Genomic DNA, 24183 nt, shown 5'->3' with positions numbered 1-24183 from the left:
GGGGGGGGGGGCCTTATTGACTCCATATCTTACTGTAAAGAGTGTCGTCCTATTTTTAGTGTCAAAATAAAAATGTATTAAGTAAAATTAACAATAAAAAAAAAAGCGCCGCTGGCCCTGTGTGCTCGCACGCAGAAGCGAACACATACGTAAGTCCCGCCCACATATGAAGAGGGTGTTCAAACCACACGCGAGGTGTCGCCGCGAACGTTGGTGCGAGAGCAATAATTCTAACCCTAGACCTCCTCTGTTACGCAAAACCTGTAACCAGTAAAAAAAATGTTAATTGTCGCCTATGGGGATTTTTAAGTACCAAACTTTGGCGCCATTCCACAAACGTTGCAATTTTGAAGTGTGACATGTTATGTTATGCAATAAAATTGGGTTAACGTTACTGTTTTTTTTGTTTTTTAAAGCATCAAACTGTTTTTTGTTTTTTTGTTTCTTTTAAAACACTTGAAAAATTACTGCACAAATACCGTGTGAGATAAAAGTTGCAATGACCGACATTGTGTTCTCTAGGGTGTCTCCTAAAAAAACATATATAATGTTTGGGGGTTCTATAAAATGTAATAGAAAAAAAAAGGATGACTTTTTCATGTAGGAGCGAAGTGTCAGAATTGGCCTGGGTGCGAAGTTGTTAGTTGTACCCAATCACCTAGTTTTGGTATATATCATTTCCAAGAGTCGTGGTTGTGCCATAGTTTTTCCATTAATCGTGGATTTATCAGTGCTCTGGGGGATGTTCAAAAGTTGGCATTTTATTTTTTTTAGAATCCAATTCAGGTCCCAGCTTTTTACGATCTTTATTTGAAACCTTGTTTTGATAGTTCCAAGTGTATTCTTTGTGACTCTGTTTAGTTAAATATGTTACCTAACAAACTAGACGGTAAGACCCTCCAGAAACATGTGCCTGTAATCGGTGATCCCGTGACCGCTAATTGTACACAGGTGGGCTCCATTTAACTTGTGCAACTTCTGAAGGCAATTAGCGGCAACAGTTCTTATTTAGGGGTTTTATTGCGCAAGAGTTGAATACTTCACAATCAAGTCTTTTCAGATATAATTTGTAGATCATTTAGGAAACTGGATTTTTTACACTTCAATATTATAGACTATTTTATGTAGATCAATGATATAAAATCCCAATTAAATCCAGGTGAATTCCAGATTAGAATTAGCAGTATTTTGACTACGTTTTACCCCATGGTTATAAGATAGAAGTCTTAAAGCGCAACCTGTACTAAATTATTAGCTGGGAAAATAGCAGCATAAGTTGAATGCAGGTTAAAATGCATATTCAGAGAGAATAAGTAGAGAAGAGCCATCTAAATGCAATTTTTTTTTTCTTTTTTTTTTTTTTTTTTTTTTTTTGTGATTATTGTATAGAGATTAGTACGCTTGTCCGTTTTTAATGCTGTCTGTGCCCCCATTAAGGAGATTCATCCTCTCCTGTTTACCATTATCACTGAAAGTAAAAAAAAAAAACAACCCAAATTTTGGGTTGTCCCCAGAAAAGTAATAGAGGGGAAATTTTCCAATGGGGACACTAGTTCTAGTGGCCTGAGGGGTCCCTAAGAAACTCCCTTAATTTGCACTTCCTGTTTGGCTATGGGACAGGAAGTGAAGGGAAATCTCCGTAATGGGACAGATTGAGTGTGTAACAGGCTTTAGGTTATAAGGTCTAACGAGCAGGGCCCTCTTATTCCTCCTGTAATAAATTGTATTGTAACTGTACTGTCTGCCCTAATGTTGTAAAGCGCTGCGCAAACTGTTGGCACTATGACCCCTTTCACACAGAGGGCGTTTTTCAGGCGCTATAGCGTTAAAAATAGCGCCTGCAATCTGCCCTCAAACAGTTGCTCCATTGTCTCCTGTGTGAAAGGCTGAGGGCTTTCACACTGGAGCGGTGCGCTAAATGTAAAAAAAAAAGTAGTCTTTGGAGCGGTGAAGGAGCGGGGTGTTTACGGCTACTCCACCACTGCTCCCCGTTGAAATCAATGGGGCAGCGTGGCTATACCACGGGCAGAACGCTGCTATTGCGGGCAGTTTTAATCTTTTATCGCCCACTAGCGGGGGTCAAAAGCGCCTCGCTAGCGCCCGAAATGCACCTTAAATAGGATCGTAAAATAGTGGCGTTTTACAGCCGACTCTATGGACGGCTCGGTGTGAAAGGGCTTTATATAAATCCTTTATAATAGAAATGACAGCTCCTTTACCCCCAGTACCCATCTATTATACAGTATAGTGGGAATATAGACTTGCTGCTACATGCTGGTTCCTTGTCCTTCTCTCTTTTACCTTCGGTTGCTATTTATTTGTGATTTTAGTTCATACCCATTTACAATGAGGCTCTTTTTGGAGCATGTGTAGTATTTATTGCTGCTTTATCCTTAATGTTTTACTCTGCTTAAACCATGGGTCACATTGATGTAATTTGACTTGTCAAATCACATGCCAAATTGCCGGCAATGGCAGCGTACGTAACGGTGCGACGCCGCATTTGCGGCGCCACACTGATTCCCAAAAGTAGTTTCTGTACTACTTTTGGCGATTTCGAGGTACAATTTCCATTGACATCTTTGCAGAAACCAGCACAGATGTCTCTGAAATTGCCCCAAAAGTCGGGACTGAAATGAACTGAACTCGCACACTTTCATTCCCGCAGTCAGTGTGAACCAGGGCTCAATGTTGAATAAGTGTTTTATAATTGTGACATTTGTGTTTGCTTTGTTCCTGGTTCTTACTCTTTTTAGGTACAGTAGCACAGTCAGCCTTCCTGTTTTGCTTCCCGTTTATACCACCACATGGTTGAAATTGATATCATGTATTGATGAAATTTAATTTAAATTTTTTTGGGGTGGGGGGGGGGGGGGGTACAGCACCAAACACATTAGATATGTGCATAGTTTTGTATCCCGTAGTTTTGGAGATTCTAGATAAGTGCACTGCACCAGGCCCCTCTCAATCCTCAATTTTGGTCCCATTCATGTCAGTCGGCAATCACAAGAGGTCTACCTCGGTCACTATCGGAAAACACAGGGTTGCACACTGATGCTGTCCGACCACCCCACTCACACATTTCACCCTTACAAGCTTAATCGTAGAGATTGGGCCAGTCAGGGTGAAAGTATACTTGTATATACAACATATTAATGAAATAAAATCCTCCATAGACAATCAAACTGTTGACCCTACACACTGAAAAGAGTGTTACCAAACAAATAAGTGAATTCACATATTAACACTAAGGCCGCGTACACACGCGCGGACTGTTGGCCCAACTTTGTCCGTCCAACAGTTTGAGCGAACAGTCCGCTCAAACTTAGCATGGACGGACATGGCCACACACGACGGACGAACAGTTTGCTGAAACCGTGCGCGATGACGTGAACGGCACGTACGACGGGACGAAAAATACGACGTTCTATACACTGCAATGCAACCTTCCGACGTGGAAATCCTTTCTGAGCATGCCCGAGACTTAGTTGGCCGAACAAGCCTACACACGAGCGAACAGTCCGCTGAAACCTTGTTTCAGCGGACAGTTTTTCGGAATTTCCGTAAGACCTTGTTCGGCCAACTGTCCGCTGAAACTGTCCGCTGAAGCCCCACACACGAGCGGACTGTCCGCCCAAACACTGTTCAGCGGACAAGGTTGGGCCAACAGTCCGCGCGTGTGTACGCGGCCTCACTTTCGGTTCTGAAGTGATATGTAGACAGGTACTAGTAAGAAAGTGAGTGCTTTGGACACATCCTACATCTTGCTGGCAATGTTTACCAGTTTGTCTAGGTAGGATTTTAATTATTTGGATCATAATTATGTATAACGTTTCTAAATCACCCTGACCACACCCATCTCTGATTAGGTCTATATGGGTGGGGCGGTCTAGAGATGGACACTCTGTGTGTTCTTGATGGCTGACTTGTGACAGCATCATTGTTTGACTGGTTTTCAGATCCTGATGGTACGCATTTCATTATACAAAGGCTTCTGCTGCTTGTAAATTGACAGTGCATTGCGTTATACAAATAGAGGAGGGGCCAATAAGTCACAGGATCTCCACCGTCCAATCATAGGCTGCAATGCATTGCTGGAGAATAGTAATTCAAGCTCTCTGAATGGTGGAGAGGGCAGAAGGGGGGATAGGTGACTGACACAACTCTCGACACTAGCAGTGGCTGCTTTTAACTCCCACACTCCAAGGGCAATGTCTAAGGGCTGTGAAGGAGGCACTGAAGGAAATATTTTTACAAGAAGCATCAGCCTGTAGGTAATGGGATACACACCATTACACATAACAAATGTGTTTGTTGCTGTATCCCCCAAAAATACTAAACTTCAGCTTTAAAAGGAACCTCACTTTGCCCATGCTGAGATGCCCCTCACTTCCAGGAGCGGTGATGGTGGTCATCAAGGTTCTAACTCTTCAACCTCAATCCAAAAAAAAATCTTAACTGGAGTTTCTTTAGCCTTTCTTTGATATAGGAGCATTGTTTTACGTCGACATTAAACATCCATTTTTGCATTTCTTTTTACTACAGGCCAATGAAAACAGTCTGCTTAGCGCCCAGCTGAAAGGATTTCCACTGTACCTTCACTCCAATCTAGGCCTCAAGGACTGCAGCATCAATCCAAAATCCCCTCTCTTGTATATAACCAAGCCCAACCAGGTGGAAAAAGGTGAACTACCAGGAGAAGATTGGACGGTGTTCCAGTCCAACCACACCACTTATGAACCAGTTCTACTGGCCAAGACCAAGTCAGCAGAGACTATACCTCATCTCAGTGTAGATGCGGCCCTCCACACAACAGTGGTTCAGGACCTGGGACTGCATGATGGTATCCAAAGGGTGCTTTTTGGTAATAACTTGAACTTCTGGCTTCATAAGCTGGTGTTTGTGGATGCAGTGTCATTCTTGACTGGAAAAAGGTTGTCTCTTCCCCTCAACCGCTACGTACTGGTTGATATCGACGATATCTTTGTTGGGAAGGAGGGAACTCGTATGAAAGTAGATGATGTAAAGGTAGGCATGGTTAATATGGTGGTCATGTAAGCTTTCATCTTTTATTACTATGACCTATGTTATTGGATTACATTTGTGTGTGACTGTAACCATTTTATTTCAGGCACTGTATGATACCCAGAATGAGTTAAGAGCGCACATCCCAAATTTCACCTTCAATCTTGGCTTTTCGGGAAAGTTTTTCCACACAGGTGGGTGAGAAAAATATACTAGTGGTTAATAAGTTAGTCCTTTTTAATATTGATACAGCACTCGCTGTATGTTTTTGTGGTAGATATTTCTACAGCGAATATAGTATTTGCGTTTTTTTTTTTTTTTAATTGGGTACATACAAAATATTTCACGTAAGAATAAATATCATTTACCACTTTCACCAAGAAGGTGGAACTTCTATGTAAGGCTATGTAAGTCGCAAATAGCAGCTAGAGTGGGTATAAATGAACCTGAATGAGACCCCTTCACCATCTCTTATTTTATTTCTTGCTTTCTCTGATTTTTAGTTTTTAGAGTGGACGAGTGTTTGTTCAGTGTTAATTGATGCCTATGTCCTTTCATTCCAATCTGCAGACTGTTGTCACGTAGACAGGAAGTGGGGAAATCTCAGTGGTGATGCAAACAGCAAAAACACGTCCAAAGTTCTCACTTCTCACTTTTTACTTTCCACTAAGAAAAATATCATAAATGCAGTGTTTCTCTGTTTTTAGAGAGATTTGCCCTCTTGTCTAGCCTTGTTTAGATAGGAGCACATAGATTGTTTTTAACAGTGCATTTTTAAGGTGGCTCAAGAGCCTGTACATTCATTTAATAAAAAGCTGGCTAATGAATATTACTTTTGATATTTTCTACACTACAGCTATAACATTGTTACCCAAAGAGGGGGGTTTGGCCTTTTAAAGAAGAATTTTTTGTATGGCACAGTTTTCAAAAATTACACGTGCACCAAAATTACCTCATTGTAAGGGTCAAGGGAAACATTGTGTACTCTTGGAATCCTATCTGAGCCTGGTTGCTGCTTTTTTTCGTAACCACCTCTTCTGACAGCTTGGGATGTTACCAAAGAGCATATGTCACTTGATGAGGCACCCCACAACCTACCGTTACTTATTTATTTTTTTGTGCTTCCCCATATCTCTTTTCTGTGTGGGAGCACTGACTCCAGACCCAGTGTAAGCTTTTTTTTTAGTCGGTGTCAGAGCTTACACATGGCTAGTGACCTGTTGCCCTCCCTCACATGTCTCTGTCCAAGCCTGGAGGGCCAAGAACCAAAAATTAGGGGGGAAAAGTGCAGCGCACCCCCATATCTGGGACTACCGGGGGTTTCCCATCATTCCTGCAGATAGCATGATACTGTGAAGTGGAGTACTGGGGGGGTGCCCTAACAAGCAAACCTTTCGCTTTTCTCTGACTGGCAAAATGAAAGATTCATCTAAGCTTTAAAAGTCACTCACTTTAATTAACAAGCCAACTCTCGTACCTGTATAGGACCAGAGCAATTTTGCCATCTTATTCTATAGGTCTTCTTATTTGGCAATAATTTTGTCAATACTTAAGATAATCAAGTAATTCATACGTTGATTTTTTTGGGGGAGAAAACTAGGCTCTATTTTGGTAATATTGCTTTGCAGAAATTATTTCATCTTCCATGGAATATATAAACAAAAATTGTAAAAAGTTTTTTTTTTTCGTTTTCATCAATGATAGTTTTAGCGTAAATAAAAACTATACATTTTTATTCTATAATTTGTCCCAAAAAACGTGTGTTTTTTATTTTTTGGGGTTAAACTTTGAGCATTCTCTTACTATGTGACACTGAAATAAAAGTAGCAAAACTATATATATATATATATATATATATATATATATATATATATATATATATATATATATATATATATATATATATATATATATATATTTTGCTACATACATATATATATATATATATATATATATATATAATATTATATATTTTTTTAAATGAGTAAAAAAAATAGCTATGGTGAGGAAGGAGTTAACTAGAGTCTAACAAGGGGTAAAATAGAAATGTTTTATTAAAATACAAAACAAAAAGACTTGTATTTGCAAATCAAAGGTCATTTAGTGGCCATAGATGGATCAGTTCCATCAGGGACTGCCTTAATTTTCACTCCATGTGTGACCACTGCTACTCAACATAAGTTGATGCATCAACTTGTATTAAACAGAATTTTGGGGGGCGGGGAGGCATTCAATCAATGGCTGCAGCGCAGATCTATGTATTCTGAGAGGTGGAGTCCCCGCGTTGTCAGAATTCAATAGCACAGCTGGGAGGACACACACACACACACACACTTATTTTATTTTTTTTGTTTTTGTTCATTCAACCTTCAGGTTGAATGAAAAAAAAAAACTGAAAGATGCCTGCATTAACACAAAGATGCATGTGATACATTAATCTCTCACACTGGGCTATTGCATTCTGGTAGGGCAGAATACACTGATCAGAGCTTGAAGCCATTGGCTGCAAGCGCTGATCGAATACTGGTTTCCAGCATGACCATTCAACAGAAGCTGAACATTAGATCAGCATTTTGGTACATGTGTACCCGGGTTAAGACAACTGAGAGGGCTGATACCATTCAGACCACAAACATCCTGTGTGTTGACAACCCATAACAGAACATTAGGGCCTGAGCTGGCAAATGAACAAGTGTTTTTCTGTACTTGCCGGGCCTTTTTAATAGTATACACTATAAGGGAATGTGCATGCATTGCAGAGATGTACTGCATATGTTTTTTGTTTTCCTTTTTTTTTGCCCTGTCATAGACTTTAATTATTGGTCTGTCAATAAGCTCTGGAAAAATGAAGATTTTCTTTGATCAGTTCTGCTTTACGTCATGGGTAGTTGATGGTCACACATTTCATTGTATGTATTCCTTGGATTGCTGCCACAGGTACTGATGCAGAAGATGAAGGAGATGACCTCTTGCTGTCTTATGTCAAACAGTTCTGGTGGTTCCCTCATATGTGGAGTCACATGCAACCCCACCTCTTCCACAACCAATCAGTACTGGCTGAGCAGATGTCCTTGAACAGGAAATTTGCTGTGGTGAGTCTCCGTTTTTTATTTAAGGTGATCTTGACTCTTAGGCAAGCCATAGATTATGTAAATTTCTTTCCTGCAATCATGGGTTGCAGGAAAGAAATCGCTCGATCCCTCCAGCGGAGCCATTTGTTTGCCGCATGCTAAACATCCAACATGCAAGTCTTGGGTACAATCAGCCTGCCCATAGATGGATCAAATCTCAGACGGTTCTTGCTGAGCCGGCCGAGATTCGATCCATCTGTGGTCAGCTTTAGGACTGAGTTCACAAGGTGTTGAATGCAGATGCATATCTAGCACTTGCATGAATTCATCCAACTTTGGAACACTCCTATTAGAACAGAAGGGATGCTGGTAGAAGCATTAAAAGGTAAAGTGAGCTAGACCTGGACAGAAACCGGTAACAGTGCTAAAAGTACAAGTCCTTGCAGATACTGGTGTTGGTCTTCAGATCAATCTCTGACATATTGAAGCACCCCTTGGACCTTAGGGTCCTGGCTGTACGCAAATCCTCACGTTCTGCCAAAGTTATTATTAAGGTTACCCCCTGCGCCTATGCCCTGCCCCCTATCCACCTGTCAAATCCCTAACCCTTCGCTGCTCAGTGAAGCAGAGCATAATCTCAATATGGCAAAAGTTGATGCCCCCTGTACAGCCTGAGCCTATGATTCAAGGGGCTCCATAGGGACACAGGAATCAATCTGAAGTCTTTACTCCCCTGTTTCCCTGAAAATAAGACCTAGCGTGATTGTCGGTGATGGCTGCAATATAAGCACTACCCTCCAAATAGACCCTAGTTAAAGTCCTTGTAGGTCTTCTTTTCAGGGTAGGGCTTATTTTCGGGGAATCGGGGTAGGGCTTCTATTGCAGCCATCACGACAATCAAGCTAGGTCTTATTTTCGGGGAAACAGGGTAGGTGCCTGCACTTTTAGCCCTGTTACATCAAAAACGTTTTAAGATCTGGTCAGCTCTACTTAAATGTGATTCCAGTGCTGGTAGGTTAGCATCTTCATGGCAAAAGCAAAGTGCATGATTAATTGGGCGCTGGTGTGAACTATTCAGGGCAAAGTGACAGATTCTCTTGCTAGCCACTCCCCACCCACTGATCCCCACCTTCCCTATGATCCCTCACTGCTCCATTCATTCATTCATTTGAACCATTCGACATAATCCTCTACCTCTGTGAATAGGGTGCCTTTACTTCCAGGATGCAGTGCTTATGCCTGAGTGGCCAATCTCCAGGCTTCAACACTGTCATGTGGGTGGGAGTAGGTCATTAACCCTATGTAAACTTAAACACAAACCAGCACAGGTATCAGACCCACAGCTCCAACAGACTGAGGCCGCGTACACACGCGCGGACTGTTGGCCCAACTTTGTCCGTCCAACAGTTTGAGCGAACAGTCCGCTCAAACTTAGCATGGACGGACATGGCCACACACGACGAACGAACAGTTTGCTGAAACCGTGCGCGATGACGTGAACGGCACGTACGACGGGACGCAAAATACGACGTCCTATACACTGCATTATAACTTTCGGCTTGAAAATCCTTTCTGAGCATGCGCGGAACTTAGTTTGACGAACAAGCCTACACACGGGCGGACTGTTCGTTGAAACAAGGTTTCAGCGGACAGTTTTTCGGAATTTCCGTAAAACCTTGTCCGTCCAACTGTCCGCTGAAACTGTCCGCTGAAAGCCCACACACGAGCGGACTGTCCGCCCAAACACTGTTCAGCGGACAAGGTTGGGCCAACAGTCCACGCGTGTGTACGCGGCCTAACAGTAGTGTAGAGTAGAGGTGGAGTACAGCAAAAGGGTGTATCGGTGGGGTAGGATGGTAGTCTAGAAAGAGAAGCCGTCGCTTTTCCCTGGTTGTTCATTCTTTTTAATGTGATTCTTTGGAAATCATCTTCTGTCCTAATATATTTATTGGATTGTGTTGGTCACATATCCCTTTAAAAATTGTTTGAGGCCTGTTATTTTTTTCGTTAACAGCAGTCTGGTTATAAATGTATGAAACGGCAGCCAAAAGCAATAATGCCCAATTATTCTAAAATCTCCTTTTTAGCTTCTCTTCCTTCCATGTAGTAACACAGGGGGGTTTACCTTACCACGACCCCCCCATTAACAACAGCTGCTGTTTATATGGCTTTTTGTACTGAACCATGTCGGATACAGGGCTCCCATACAAGGAAAATGTTAGCCTCCTGTTGACACCTGTCATTATAACTGCTGCTCTATGTATATGCGTTCTCTCTAGCCATGATGCCACCTGGCCTGTCTGCCTCTGGGAGGAACTCGCTACCATCCTACAGTATGTTGTGCCTGCTGGCTACACCAGCCCATAAATGTCTTTCTTCCTTTTTCCATTTAGACATCCCAATTCCTAGCTGTGCCATCTTTGATATTGCCGACATGGCATCATATAATATGTTGTTCCCAATAAACTCTGAAATAAAACCCCAATTCTGTTTTCTTTAAAAAATAACCTAAATCTGGTTTCCTTGTTCACCTTTTAAAATTTTATATATATATATATATATATAATAATATTATTTTCTTTTTTTACAGGTAACAAAAATGCATTTATTTTATTGCAGGTGCAATCTCAGGCTCCTGCAAAAACTGTCTACGTAGCTTTCTGCTCGTACCTCATATGGGAAGGCAGTTAATGACAGGAATAATCCATGAACTACTAGAGCACCCACCAGCACCCTGGTAGTTTGAGATCTACAAGCCATCAGCCACAAAGGCTGTCAGTACTTGTAGTTCATTCATTCACAGAACCCTGTGGATAAATGACGCAAGCATCTGTGGGTGTGAGGAGAAGATCCCTGACCTGTTGTCACAATTGGAAGGGGGATCGGGGAAAGACTACAGGAGCGGGGACATGTTACATGTTCCACCCTAAAAATGGGTGAACTTATCCTTTTAAGTGGTCATGATGAGGGCACAGAAACACCTTCATTTTATAGGGTTAGGTTAAAATCTACAGCTACGCTTGTTCCCCCACCTCCCTCCAATGTGGTTTGCTCTATACTCTCATGATGACCCCCTTGATTTTTGGGCTCACGTGGCATATGCATACAGTGTCTTGAAAAAGTATTCATACCCCTTGATATTATCCACATTTTGTCATGTTGCAACCGTAAATGTATTTTATTAGGATTTTATGTGATAGACCAATACAAAGTGACACATAATTGTGAAGTGGAAGGAAAATGATAAATGGTTTTCCAAATATTTACTAATATGTGAAAAGTGTGGCGTGCATTTGTAGTCAGCCCACCTGAGTCAATATTTTGAAGAAACGCCTTCCACTGCAATTACAGCTGCAAGTCTTTTTGGGGATGTCTCTTCCAGCTTTGTACATATAGATTGTACATGTAGATCCATCCTTTGCAAAATAGCTCAAGCTCTGTCCGATTGGATGGAGTGTGTCTGTGAACAGCAATTTTCAAGTCTTGCCACAGATTCTCAATTGGATTTAGGTCTGGGCTTTGACTGGGCCATTCGAACACATAAATATGCTTTGATCCAAACCATTCCATTGTAGCTCTGGCTGTATGCTTAGGGTCGTTGTCCTGCTGGATGGTGAACCTCCACCCCAGTCTTAAAGCGAGAGTCCGCCGGGAGTTCCGCCGTTTTTTTTTTTTTTTTTTTTTTAAAGCCAGCAGCTACAAATACTGCAGCTGCTGACTTTTAAAATAAGGACACTTACCCGCCCAGCGCGCCCGCGATGTCGGCACCTGAAGCCGATCTCTCGATCGTCTCTCGGGTGCTGCCGCCGCCATCTTGGGTATGGGAATCAGGAAGTGGAGCCTTTCGGGCTTCATTTCCCAGTTCCCTACTGCGCATGCGCGAGTCGTGCTGCGCAATAAGGATGGTCCCGCTGCCTCTGGGATCCGTGTGTTTCCCAGCAGGCAGCGGGGGACTTTCAGAAAGGGGCGTAATCTACACCCCTTTCCGCAGATAGCTATGCCGGAAGTGGGTGCAGATACCTGTACTGTACAGGTACCTGCGCCCCCCTCCCCCTGAAAGGTGCCAACTGTGGCGCCGGAGGGGGGGAGGATTCCAATGAGCGGAAGGTCCACTTTAGGGTGGACCTCCGCTTTAAAGTGGAGGGCCGGTTATAAAAAAAAATAAAAAAAAATAAAAAAAAAACGTCAGCAGCTGCAAACACTGCAGCTGCTGACTTAATAAACACACTCACCTGTCCAGGGCGCCCGCGATGTCGGCCGCCCGAGGCCAACCCGTCCCTCGGCTCTCGGGTCCCGGCGCCGCCATCCCTTGTAAGGGAAACAGGCAGCGGAGCCTTATGGCTTCACTGCCCGTTTCCTACTGCGCATGCGCGAGTCCCGCAGCTACTGCGCATGCGCGAGTCCCGCAGCGCTTTCTGAATGGGACGCGCTGTGTTCTGGAACACACAGTTCCCAGAACACAGCGCGACTCATTACCCAGAAGACGCCGCGACGAAGACAGAAGATCTCCGCGGAGGAGGAAGAGGAAGATTAGGAGAAAGTGCCTAGCAACAGGCATTTCTGGTAAGTAAAAAAAAAAAAAAATTTTTCATTTTTTTTTTTTTTTTTTTTAGATTTTTTGTAATTTTTAACATTTTTTTGTTTTTCAGGGTGGCCCTCCCCTTTAAGTCTTTTGCAGACTCTAAAGCTGAATACACACTATACAACTTTTGTTGTTCGATTTCCTTTAGATTTACCTTCAACTATGTAGTACAAGGGCATGACTGATTGCATACAAATTGAAAGTGTTTAGGTTTGACCTCATATTATATGGTTTTGGTAAATCGAAAGGAAAAAATCGAAAGACAACTGTTATAGTGTGCATTTGGAATTTAATATAAAAATACTGCGCTATACACATAAATAAACAATAGCAGCCAGCAGTTCAATCCTAACAAAATTGTGTGAATGAATAAAGTGAAAACGGTGCAGCGCTAAGCTTGCATTCACGCGTAGCGTTTTCAGGCAGAAAATCTTGCAAATTTTACAGCGATTTTGCGGCGTTTTTTACCACAATTCCGTAGTGTTTTTTACGGCATTTTGCCATGATTTTGTGCAGGGCAAAAGGTCACCAATGTAAAAAGAAGAAAAACGCCCAAATCTGCGCAACAAAAAAGGGTCCGAAACTTGTTTGAGCTTCAGGCGACATGGAGTGGAGATGTGAAACCTCTCCATTGAGAATAATAGATATTTTCCCCTCTAGCGTTTTGTAGCTTCAGGCTTCAAGCTACAAAATGCTCAGGTGCGAATGCAGCCTAAGAATCAAATGTATTGACTTATCAACATACTGTGATACACAAATCAAATTGTGGTTAGCAGATACAAAAAACTCTTAACGCCATCATCTGATTGATGGTGCCTCTAAATAAAGTGCACTGTGCAAATCAACATTTGTAGTATAAATTTGTAAATCAACATTTGTAGTATAGTCCCATTGGTGATTAAAACAATAATCCAATAGTATATATTGATGGGAAGGAATCCAGGAGTGCAGGACTAAAGGAGTCACCACCATGTGTGCATCCAGGGGAGAAGATTAAATACACTTACCAGAAGGTAGCATCAATCAGGGCTGTGATATCAAAGCTCTGGATAGCAAATGGTGCAATTCCTCCTCAGCTTGAGCCACCTTAGGCAACCTTGACCCGACGTGAGAATATGGATCAGGGTGGCAATGTCCCAGATGGTATAAAACAGTGATGGCGAACCTTGGCACCCCAGATGTTTTGGAACTACATTTCCCATGATGCTCAGCTACACTGCATAGTGCATGAGCATCGTGGTAAATGTAGTTCTAAAACATCTGGGGTGCCAAGGTTCGCCATCACTGGTATAAAACCTCCCACCACAGAACCGTTTTGTAGGTTTATGGTTAGCGGCATCCATAAAAAACAGAAAGCCCCCACATAGTGAAACACCGTATGCTTACCGGTTTATTTGGAATAAAAAGGCTTTACATGGATTCCAAGATGTATTGTATCAAGTAAAAAAAATCTCCTCCTGTGATCACAAAAGCATAAAATTCAAAAAGGCGCAATGGCATCAAAAGGACTCCTCAAAGCTGACATATTTCATCTACAAAGATACCCTAGAGAAAAGCGGGGAATTATGGGACTTTAAATGAAGCACACTACTAAAGATGAAAATGCAATCATATTTGATTCCTGATAAATAATGATAAATTATATATAACCGCTGACAGTAGATGACAACTTGATATTGCATGTATATACATATATTCCAACACAAATTAAAATGATAAAATAATAATAAAGGTAATAAGTTGCCCATTGACATAATAGACAGATGAATCTCAAACATATATTTGCAGTGATTTAGCATGTAACAGTAGCTTTTCGAGTTTCATGGGTATTCCCAATCATCGGGAGAAATTAAAAGTAGCTGCATCTATAATAATAAAATAGGCGTAAATGCAAGTACTCATTGGTTGGGACAGAGAGGGATAAAAGGAAGAGGTGGAACAAACGTTTCCCAACCACTCTTAGCTACAGGTAGATTCAATATACAAATGGCGGTGTTGACAGCTGAAGGCGCCATTTAGATACCATCCCCGGGAGCTGAGGAAGCATAATCCACGGCTGCACAGCAGCCCAAACAACAGTGTAGAGAAAATCTATATGAATGTGAGCCCCGATGAGCAGTGGTAATATTGATGAATACTTTATAACGTTCCCAGACGATTTCTGTGGAAGAAACGGTGTGTAAATGAGTAGGACTGTAACATTGGCAGAGAGAAACACTATAGCCCAAGGGGCATATAATGATATAAGAGCCTAATACAGGGTGAAAACAAGTGAATGATAGAAAACCTCTTCCTCATTAGAGCTAGTATTAAGAAAGAAAGATACCATGGAAACGCCCAGCAAGTGAACAGCAAACGGAGAGTTAGTACCTTAGACTTGAAAGGAAAAAAAGGTAAACATTATATAAAAAGTGCATAAAGTCCTGTGGTAAGTAGAGCAAGTGTTCCATCAGCGTTTGTTATTTTGTAGCACCAGCTGGGTGCGGAATACTACCAGCGTTGCGCTGCATGATATCAGGGAGGCTGCACCAGTGCCTGAGCGGTTGTTGTTGTTCGGCAACTGCCGCTCAAATCTGCCTCATTCATTCATTGCTTCATATAAAGTCCCACCCCTGTTTCATACAAAGATACCCCAGTTGAAGTCTTTGAAGCTTGGGATGTTTTTTTAGAACCTATCCCTGCTTTAATCTTCCCTACAACGTTATCCCTGACCTGTCTGGTGTGTTCATTGGCATTCATGATGCTGTTTGTTCACTAAGGTTCTCTAACAAACCTCTAAAGGCGTCACAGAACAGCTTATTTATACTGAGATTAAATTACAGACAGGTGGACTCTATTTACTAATTAGGTGACTTCTGAAGGCAATTGGTTCCACTGGATTTTACTTGGGGGTATCAGAGTAAAGGGGGCTGAACACATGCATGCCACACTTTTCGCATATTTATTTGTAAAAAAAAAAAAATTGAAAACAATTTATCATTTTCCTTCCACTTCACAATTAAAGAGGAAGTAAAACCCTGAACCCTGATGAGTTTACTTCCTCTTTTTTTCCCTGCAAAGGTAAAGCATAATGGACTACTATGCATCGCATAGTAGCCCATTATGTGTCACTTACCTGACACAGGAGCCAGCGAAGTCGCGCTGTCCCCTGTAGTCCGCCGCATCCATCTTGCTGGTGGCGTCTCGCAGCTCCGCCGCTGTCATTCGGCGAAGCCGCGATGACGTCACTCCTGCGCATGCGCACGGGAATCGACAAATGCGGCAGCTCCATTTTTGGAACTGCCGCGTTCAGTGCGCCTGCGCGCCGCTGTCTACGGCGCATGCGCCGTAGACAGCGGTGCCCGTTTTCGGGCAAATATCTCCTAAACCATATAGGTTTAGGAGATATTGCTTGGACCTACAGGTAAGCCTTAATCTAGGCTTACCTGTAGGTCAAAGTGGTTTGTAAGGGTTTACAACCACTTTAAGTGCCACTTTGTGTTGGTGTATCACATAAAATCCCAATAAAATACATTTACGTTTTTGGTTGTAAACATGACAAAATGTGGAAAATGTCAAGGGGTATGAATACTTTCTCAAGGCGCTGTATCATGTGGTACTGAGTTCATCATAGGACCTATATAAAACATATGCATTGTATATAATACAACTATATGAAAAATTTAAAATCCAGGAAATCTAACTTGAAAAGACAGCAGGGGGCAAGTATAATGTGTTACGTACACTTCTATTTGTGCTCTCCTTTCCAAAAGCCAGCTCTCGAAAAACTGACAGTGGTACAGCGCTACTGTTAGGACAAGGCTCCCAGGGTGTGCACTTTTTAGTCGCTGCAAATGGTGACCCTTCAGACTTCTGGATCTTGGCTAGGACAATATAAAGGTAAGGGTAATTAACCCATGTCACTTGCCTTCTGCTGTCCTTTCTAATTGTGTATCTTGATGATCTCTTTTAATCTTCTGTAATACCATGCAAAGCAATAATGAGTACTAAGAAAGAGATAGCCAGCACTTCTAACCAATTAGGCTATGCACATGTGCAGTCAGTGAATTTAAATTGATTGTAAATGATTGCTTTGCGAAACAACCATTCAGTTTAAAATAGAAATGAAAGGCAAAGATTTGTGTATACGTCATCCCTTTTTTTTTTTTTTTTTTTTTTTTTTAAGTGATCACATTCCCTCTGTTCTCAGATACGTGAGAGCTGGGGGAGGGGAAGCTGCAACAAACCGATCCTCCCTGTGAAGGATTGTGCAGGGGGTGTGTCAGGACAAGTCTGATCATTGGAGGAGAGCAGGCTGAGTTCCCAGTACAGCTAGGTCAGTTTTTAATAGGAAACCAGAGGGCCTGGCAGGATCACCAGGGATTTCACACAAATGAAGCAATACCAAGGGAGCAGGATGCTTTTTCATACACGTACATGGTGCAGCACGTACATATCACAAAATAAGAAATGTTAGGTTTACATTATCTTTGCCAGGAGGAGACCGAGTTGGTAGAATGATGGCTCTACTACTCTTTCACTGTACACTCAGCAAGCAGAGGTTGTGCTCTTGACCATGCAGTGCTCCTGCTGTAGAAATTGAGGATCAGACAGGGTTTCCTGGATCATAAAACTGGCCATTGTTTTTGGCAGGTGAATGGTTTCTTATACATTTATTTTCATATAAGTGTTGCACTGCTTAATTGGAGAGTGGCTTTAAACCATTGTGCCAGCAATGGAAGAATATTTTTAGTCTTCCTTTCTGGGCAGCTAAGTGGATAGTACTTCTGCCTAGCTGCACTAGGAGTCATTGATTTGAATCCCAACCATGGTACTACCTGCCTGGAATTTGCATGTTCTTCCTGAGCCTGTGTGAGTTTCCTCGGGGTACTCCGGTTTCCTCTCACACTCCAAAGACATGCTTGCAAGTTGATTGGCTTCTCTCTAAATTGGCCCTATTGTGTGTGTGTGTGTGTGTTTGAATGGGAGTTGGGGACCTTAGATTGTAAGCTCCTTGAGGGCAGGGACTGATGCGAATGTGCAATATATGTGTAAATTGACGACGCTATATAAGTATCTGTAATTAATAAAATCAAATATCTTGGTCTTATTTTAGGAGCATGGTATCCCCACAGATATGGGCTATGCTGTAGCGCCTCATCACTCTGGTGTCTATCCCATTCATGTACAGCTGTATGAGGCTTGGAAACAGATCTGGGGAATCAAGGTGACCAGCACAGAAGAGTACCCTCATCTGAAGCCTGCACGATTTAGGAGGGGCTTCATCCACAATGGAATCATGGTTAGTCCTGAATTGGTTGCAGAACTTTTATGTTTGTCAATATGCAGACAGAAGATGAGCTTTGTTTTCTGTATAGTTTTTGTGGAAACTACAGTTGGGCTTTAAGATAAATGCTGCAACAGTAGCGTAAAACATATGCTTTCTGAAAGTACTCTATTCTTACCTCTAAAGGGTATGTGCCCTTTCAAACAAATGCCATCGATTTCTGTGGGGCCACCTCCTGAGCATCTCTCGTGTCTGGAGAATGCCTCGTAGAAGTCTACGTAACAAGTTTAGGAAGCAGAGCCTGTGTATGCGATGAGCAAATTTTGCTGCCTCTATGCGTGTATGTATTTGCAAATGAACAGAAACAAGGTTTGTTTTACAGAATAATGTGTTTTTTTACATCAAGTTTATTCATGGGGCCCACTGCACACATGCGATTCTGTCATTGGCAACAACATACCAGTGACAGGACTGCCAAAAAAAAAGCAAATATACTCACCTGCTTCTATGGTGTCGCTTCCTCACTGGCCGGATTAGCAAAGTGTTGGTCCCTTGCTGACGGAAAACGCTGCAGGATGTCACGTAATAATTCATCACTCATCAGAGCAGCGAAGGAACGTCAAATTGAAAACAGGTGAGTAATTCTGTGCCCTGGAAAGTAATTCTGTCGCCGACGTGGATCACAGATGTGACATGGGCCTTACATGTAAGTCTAAACGATTATTGATACTAGGCAACTTCAATGGCTCTCACAATTTACTTATTTAGGGGTGCAGATTACGGCTCAAGTGTCTCACTATATAACTCTCAATCTCCTGCCGTTATCCTTTTTAAAATGCAAGATGGAATCTTCGAGAAATTTACCCCTTTTCTTAATAGGGAGAGTAAATCTAATTAAGATTAAAATCCTTCCAGTCTTTGTGTATTTCCTCCATAAAGCACTGGTATGGGTTCCACATGCCTTTTTTCAAGAAAATTCAGACTCTTATTTTCCGCTTCTAGGATTGGACTCCCAAGCTTTACAGGAGCTTTGGAGGCAGAGGGGACTTGCCCTCCCTAACCTCTAAGTACTATCTTGCAGAGCAGATGGCCCTTGCTAGACCATGGCTGTTAAGATCCGACAGGGATTGGGCCACGGTCCTGCTATCTGGGGGTCATACGAGAGTTTAACATTTTTGCTGTATCGAGGGTCTGGAGCTAATTTTCCTATCACTGGCTCTATGATAGCAACTCTCAGGCCTGGGACCATATTCTCTGCCTTCATGGCTCCCATCTGGATGACATTTCCCAGCCTTCCCCACTTGGGTTGAACCCTCGTGTATCCCACTTCAGAACTTTCCCAGATCCTGCCCTTTGGGCATCTAAAGGAATAAAAACCCTGGGAGATATTATCCATGGCAGGGGATTTTTGAGCTTTGATGAATTAACAATGCAGTTTGCCCTTCCCAAAACGTTATTTTTTTTTAGATATCTTCTATGGGCCTCGCATCTCAATTTGGTGTCCATCGAACTAATACTTCTTCCTTCCTGACTGAAAACTTGCTACGTAACGGCTCCCTGGAGAAGCTATTATCTGCAGTTTACAAAGAACCATTTCACCTTTTCCCATAGTCAGTTGTTAAATGTCAAGCTAAATGGGTCAGTGTCTTAGCTCTGTAGGGGGAGGACTAGGAGGATATGTGGGAATATCTCTTTGCACATTTGGTGGCAGTCAGGGCAGATTCATCCATTTAAACGTTTTGCACAGCATTTATCTCACACCGGCTAGATTATCCACCATTTATCCTTCTGTTTCAGCTGAGTGCTGGCACTGCTCGCAACCTTAGCCAAGTTTAGTCACATCTTCTGGCATTGTTCGGTGGTTCAAGGGTTCTGGTTGAGAGTGTCCGGTTGTATTAATGATGTCTTGGTAGTGTCACTGCTGCTGACGACCTTGGTGTGTTGGGTTTAGTGGAGGTAGTGGTGCCTACTAGAGTTTTTAGAACACTACTCTGTATCCTTGTGTTTTATGCATGCAAGGCCATAATACTACATTGGAAGTCACCTCCCATTCCTACTTTAAAATTTGACAAAATTTGGCAGCCCTAGCTAGCCTCTCCCTCCACCAATGTCACTAGCTACTCATGCTTCCCATCTAAACATTCTCATTGCTAATGTTGCTTTGGACGGGACACACACTAGTCTCTTACTTACGGGTTGATCTGCTTGGTGAATTTAACTCCTTACCTCTAATATGGAAAGTATTGAGTCCTTTTCTATGAATATGGTTTATGTATTATTATTTTATTGTGTATACCCTGAGGGAGGTCCAGTTTAGGAAGGGGGGGTTTTAGGCCCCTTTCACACAGCATTATCTGCCTGTCTGTTTTTCAGGTGGATCCAAACGGGCCACCCATTAACTCCTATAGGGAGACGTATGTCAGCGGAGATGCACCCGCTGACACCTGTCTTCCCTCCAATCCGCTAAAATCAGACGTATGCCGATACGTTCGCCATCCATCTGAGCGGATCGGATCAGTTGAGATCTGATGAAAAGGGACATGCTCTGCCTAAGTCCTCATTCACATGAGGCGGATCCATTTCAGTGGAGTCCACCAGCTCACCAGGAGATCTCTCCGCTGACCCGGCGGATGACGGGTCCGTCCGTCCTCTCGATGAGCGGGGAAGGGCCTGTCGGAGCGCCGGTGATTCCTATTGAAGGGTCGCACGAAAACTAACAGCATGTCCATTTTTCATCAAATCTCAACTGATCCGATACGCCCAGGGATGGCGAACGTATCACCATATGTCTGATTTTAGAGGATCGGATGGAAGACGGGTATCGGTGGATACATCCACCTGAAAAATGGACAGGGGACTAAGTTTGTTTTGTTTTTGTTTTTTGCTTTGTATTTTTTGCACCGAGCTCTCTTTTTTGTACCTTTTTTCTAAAAAATACAATAAAAAGAAATAAAACCTCATTGATGCATTCCCTTTTTGTAGCCCCATCCTGGGGGATGTCATATGATGTCATCTCAGAACAACAGTTCTCCCACCTGGCCTATTGGAATGAGACAATATAAGGTGTTAAAGGGGAGATGTTTTTGTTAGGCGCATTAAAAAAACACACTAAATGCATTTGTGCAGCGTGTCAATTAAAATCTTGAACCACAAACACACTGTATTGCCAAAAACTTCCATGACCCTTTCCAAAAACACAGCGGTTGAAAAACGCATATATGCGAACGTGTCCCGTAGGAACCCATGTTTAATTGGACTGTAGTGCATTTCTGCAAACCGCACATGTGCTAAAAAAAAGCATAGGTGTGAACCAGGCCTTACCAAGGGAAAGTCTTTTCCTTGCTCTTGTGAAATCAAATTCATTACTACAACAACAACAAAAAGTATGCAAATCAGAACTTTCAGGAATTTTTAGGTATTCAGAAGACCTGGGTCATACATCATAAGGTGTGATTTTTGAGGTCATGTTTCACCCAAATTGGTTCTGGCTTAAAACACTCTTATGTGTGTCCTGATTTAAATAGAACACGAGTTCCGTAGGCTCTCTAATGAGCACAGTACAGAACGCAGATATGAGTCCTAACACAATTTAAATTGCAATCCTGATTCCTTTTCAAAATGTACAATCTCTCCTGCAGGTCCTACCTCGGCAAACCTGCGGCCTCTTCACACACACCATATTCTATAATGAATATCCTGGGGGGCCTGTGGAACTGGACAAGATTATTAACGGTGGAGAACTTTTCCTTACAGTGTTGCTAAATCCTGTGAGTACAAAAAAAAAATTGTGTCTGGATGGACAATGCATTTGTATATAACAGTTTGACTTTATTTACTGTGTTCGTCGTAAGCCTTGCAGAGTAATCCGAAATGTTATCCGGTACCGCTGATCTGCCCACCTGCTCTTTTAAAAGCAAAGTGTCAGCATTTATTATATTTGTATACTAACTGCTGGCAACAAATTCCAAATCATCTCCTGTGCACCTGGGCCGACCTCAGGTCCTGGATATGCATTATGCATTATAATGGAGGCTTTAACTTTTCCAGCTTAGAATTCCACTCCTCCCACTGGATGCAAGCCAGTGAAAGATTGGTGTTGGCAGCTGAAGTGCTCTCAGTGGATAGTCGGATGGTGGGGGGATGATGTCTACAATGAGTGATCATAAAGTGTATCCAAACCTCAGAACAAAAATGTAAAATAATGCAGACTACCAGTCCTTGGGTGTGGTGGTGGCATTCATTTTGTTCAGGCTTTTTATTTTCTTTATTTTTACCTGGTCATCCTACCAGCAACACTGTCCTAAGATGGCACAGCTCACTCACCATTATCTATGAAGGAGCAGCATTTTCGCCCTAGGATAGCACCACAGGGTACCGCCTTCTCTTCTTAATAGCATAGAGTGGATGGTGTTCTGTTTTCATGAAGGTAAACTGAACAGGGCTGGTAAAACTGCAGAATGCACAGAACTTGATATGGACCCATGGGTAATTGTTTTGCATTCCTCAAACTGTTTCAAGGATATATTCAAAAGACAGCAAACGAGAAGTATGGGAATCCTGTTTTTCCCATAATCATACTTAGGTGAATGAAGCATCGGACCGATGCTGCATCTGTTCCCTGGTGTCTCTGCACTGAGAACCGAGCAATCGAACATGGCCGATGGCTTGGTTCTCTCAGCTCCCTGAGCAGAGTGCTGCTGGCTGTCAATCAGCAGCTGTGCTCATCCACGCTCATTGGAGCGCTAAGAGGCTGAGACTGCTATCAGTCCAGGTACCTGGCGGATCTAGACTTCATTGTCGTGATGACGCGTTGCCTGGGCTGATTTCTGTGACGTCAGCAGAGATCCCACTTCAGTCTGCTCTCTGGTGAAAATGGGTTACAGGAGTGCAAAACGAATTGTACTCCTGTGACCCTTAGGAGAAGCCCAGCCTAACGAGCTCAGGCTGGACTTCTTTAATTGTTGAGGTTTGTATACACTTTAAGGCTGGGTTCACACCGCTGCGGGGGGAGAACCGGATGTGATTCGCACAGCAAATCACATCCGATCTCCGTAGCGCTGCGAGTTCAGCCATACAGATAGTATGGCTGAACTCGCAGCGGTCCCGCAGCAAACTCGCACGGGACCCTTTTTTGGGTCCGCAACGGAATCGGATCGCATGGGGGTTCACACCATGCGATCCGATTCCTGTGCGAGTCGGCAGATCGCACTGCGATATGCCGACGGATCTGGGGGTGTCATTAACATAACATTGACACCCCCAGCTGTCCGCATAGGGCAGTGTGAACTGCCGGCGGGAGGTATGCGATGCGGGAAAACGCCGCGGATTCGCGGCGTTCCCGCATCGCAGCAATGTGAACCTAGCCTTAATCATACATTCACCTTTAAAAAAAAAAAGCTTGCTTTTTTTTTTTTGCAGGTAAAAATAGCAAAAATATATATGTGTGTGTGTGTGTGTGTGTGTGTGTGTATATATGTATATATATATATATATATATATATATATATATATATATATACACATACACATTTTACACTGCAGCCTGTAAAGCATTGCACTGGCAATCTCCCATGTGGACAGTTACTAAACTGCAGGAGGAATCGAACTACAAAAGCATTGACCAGCGTCTTTGCAGTTCATTGCTGTCTGCCGTGGCACAGGACACAGGAAACTCTGAATGAATGACATAGCTGTGTGGGCTGGGCCCTGCACATCCATGCTGTTTTCAAAAAATTACAACGGTGAGGGGAGAGGATCCCCCGCCCTCTTTCACAAAAAAATGGGCATGCTGGAGGTTGGTGTATAGGAGCATGTTAAAATTTTACACCCTAAACATGGGTGTAACATGCTCCCAAAGGAGAACTTCTCTTTTAAGGCTACATTAACCCCAGCGGTTAGGGTATGTGCAAACTGTAGCAGCAGGAATCGGATTCCTGTCATGGCTCTCAGCAGCAAGGTGCAGCCATCAGCCCCATTCACTATGAGGACAAGTCACCAACAGCTGCACGTATTCATGGCTGTCCGTAAAGCCTGCGGTAATCACGCACAGTGTGTGTGTCCAACAGCAATCACTGGCTGTAGAGCGAGCCGCGAATAGCTGCTACAGCCGTCGGTGACCTGTCATTATAGTGAGTGGGGCCAGCTGCAGCACTTTGCCGATGAGAGCATGAATCAGATTCCTGGCCAAACCGGCCCTAATCGCTGGTGTGAATGAAGCCTAAGACTTTTAGCACAATGAA

At 42.8% G+C, this 24183-nt stretch overlaps 1 protein-coding gene across 1 annotated transcript in view; it reads left to right on the top strand.

The window, feature by feature from the left end:
* Nucleotides 1-24183, top strand: part of NDST1 (N-deacetylase and N-sulfotransferase 1) — a 152097-nt gene that overhangs the window by 82183 nt on the left and 45731 nt on the right. The window contains exons 3-7 of the mRNA XM_077468304.1: nt 4546-5028; nt 5132-5219; nt 7963-8117; nt 17774-17959; nt 21583-21711. Of these exons, the coding sequence (XP_077324430.1) occupies nt 4546-5028; nt 5132-5219; nt 7963-8117; nt 17774-17959; nt 21583-21711 (1041 nt within the window). The remainder of the gene's footprint in view (nt 1-4545; nt 5029-5131; nt 5220-7962; nt 8118-17773; nt 17960-21582; nt 21712-24183) is intronic.

This window comes from Lithobates pipiens, unplaced genomic scaffold (assembly GCF_037356315.1).
Source record: "Lithobates pipiens isolate NorthernLeopardFrog02 unplaced genomic scaffold, aLitPip1_a1.2 Scaffold_8, whole genome shotgun sequence".
In the NCBI taxonomy this organism is placed as follows: domain Eukaryota; kingdom Metazoa; phylum Chordata; class Amphibia; order Anura; family Ranidae; genus Lithobates; species Lithobates pipiens.
This window is presented reverse-complemented; position numbering and strand designations above follow the sequence as displayed.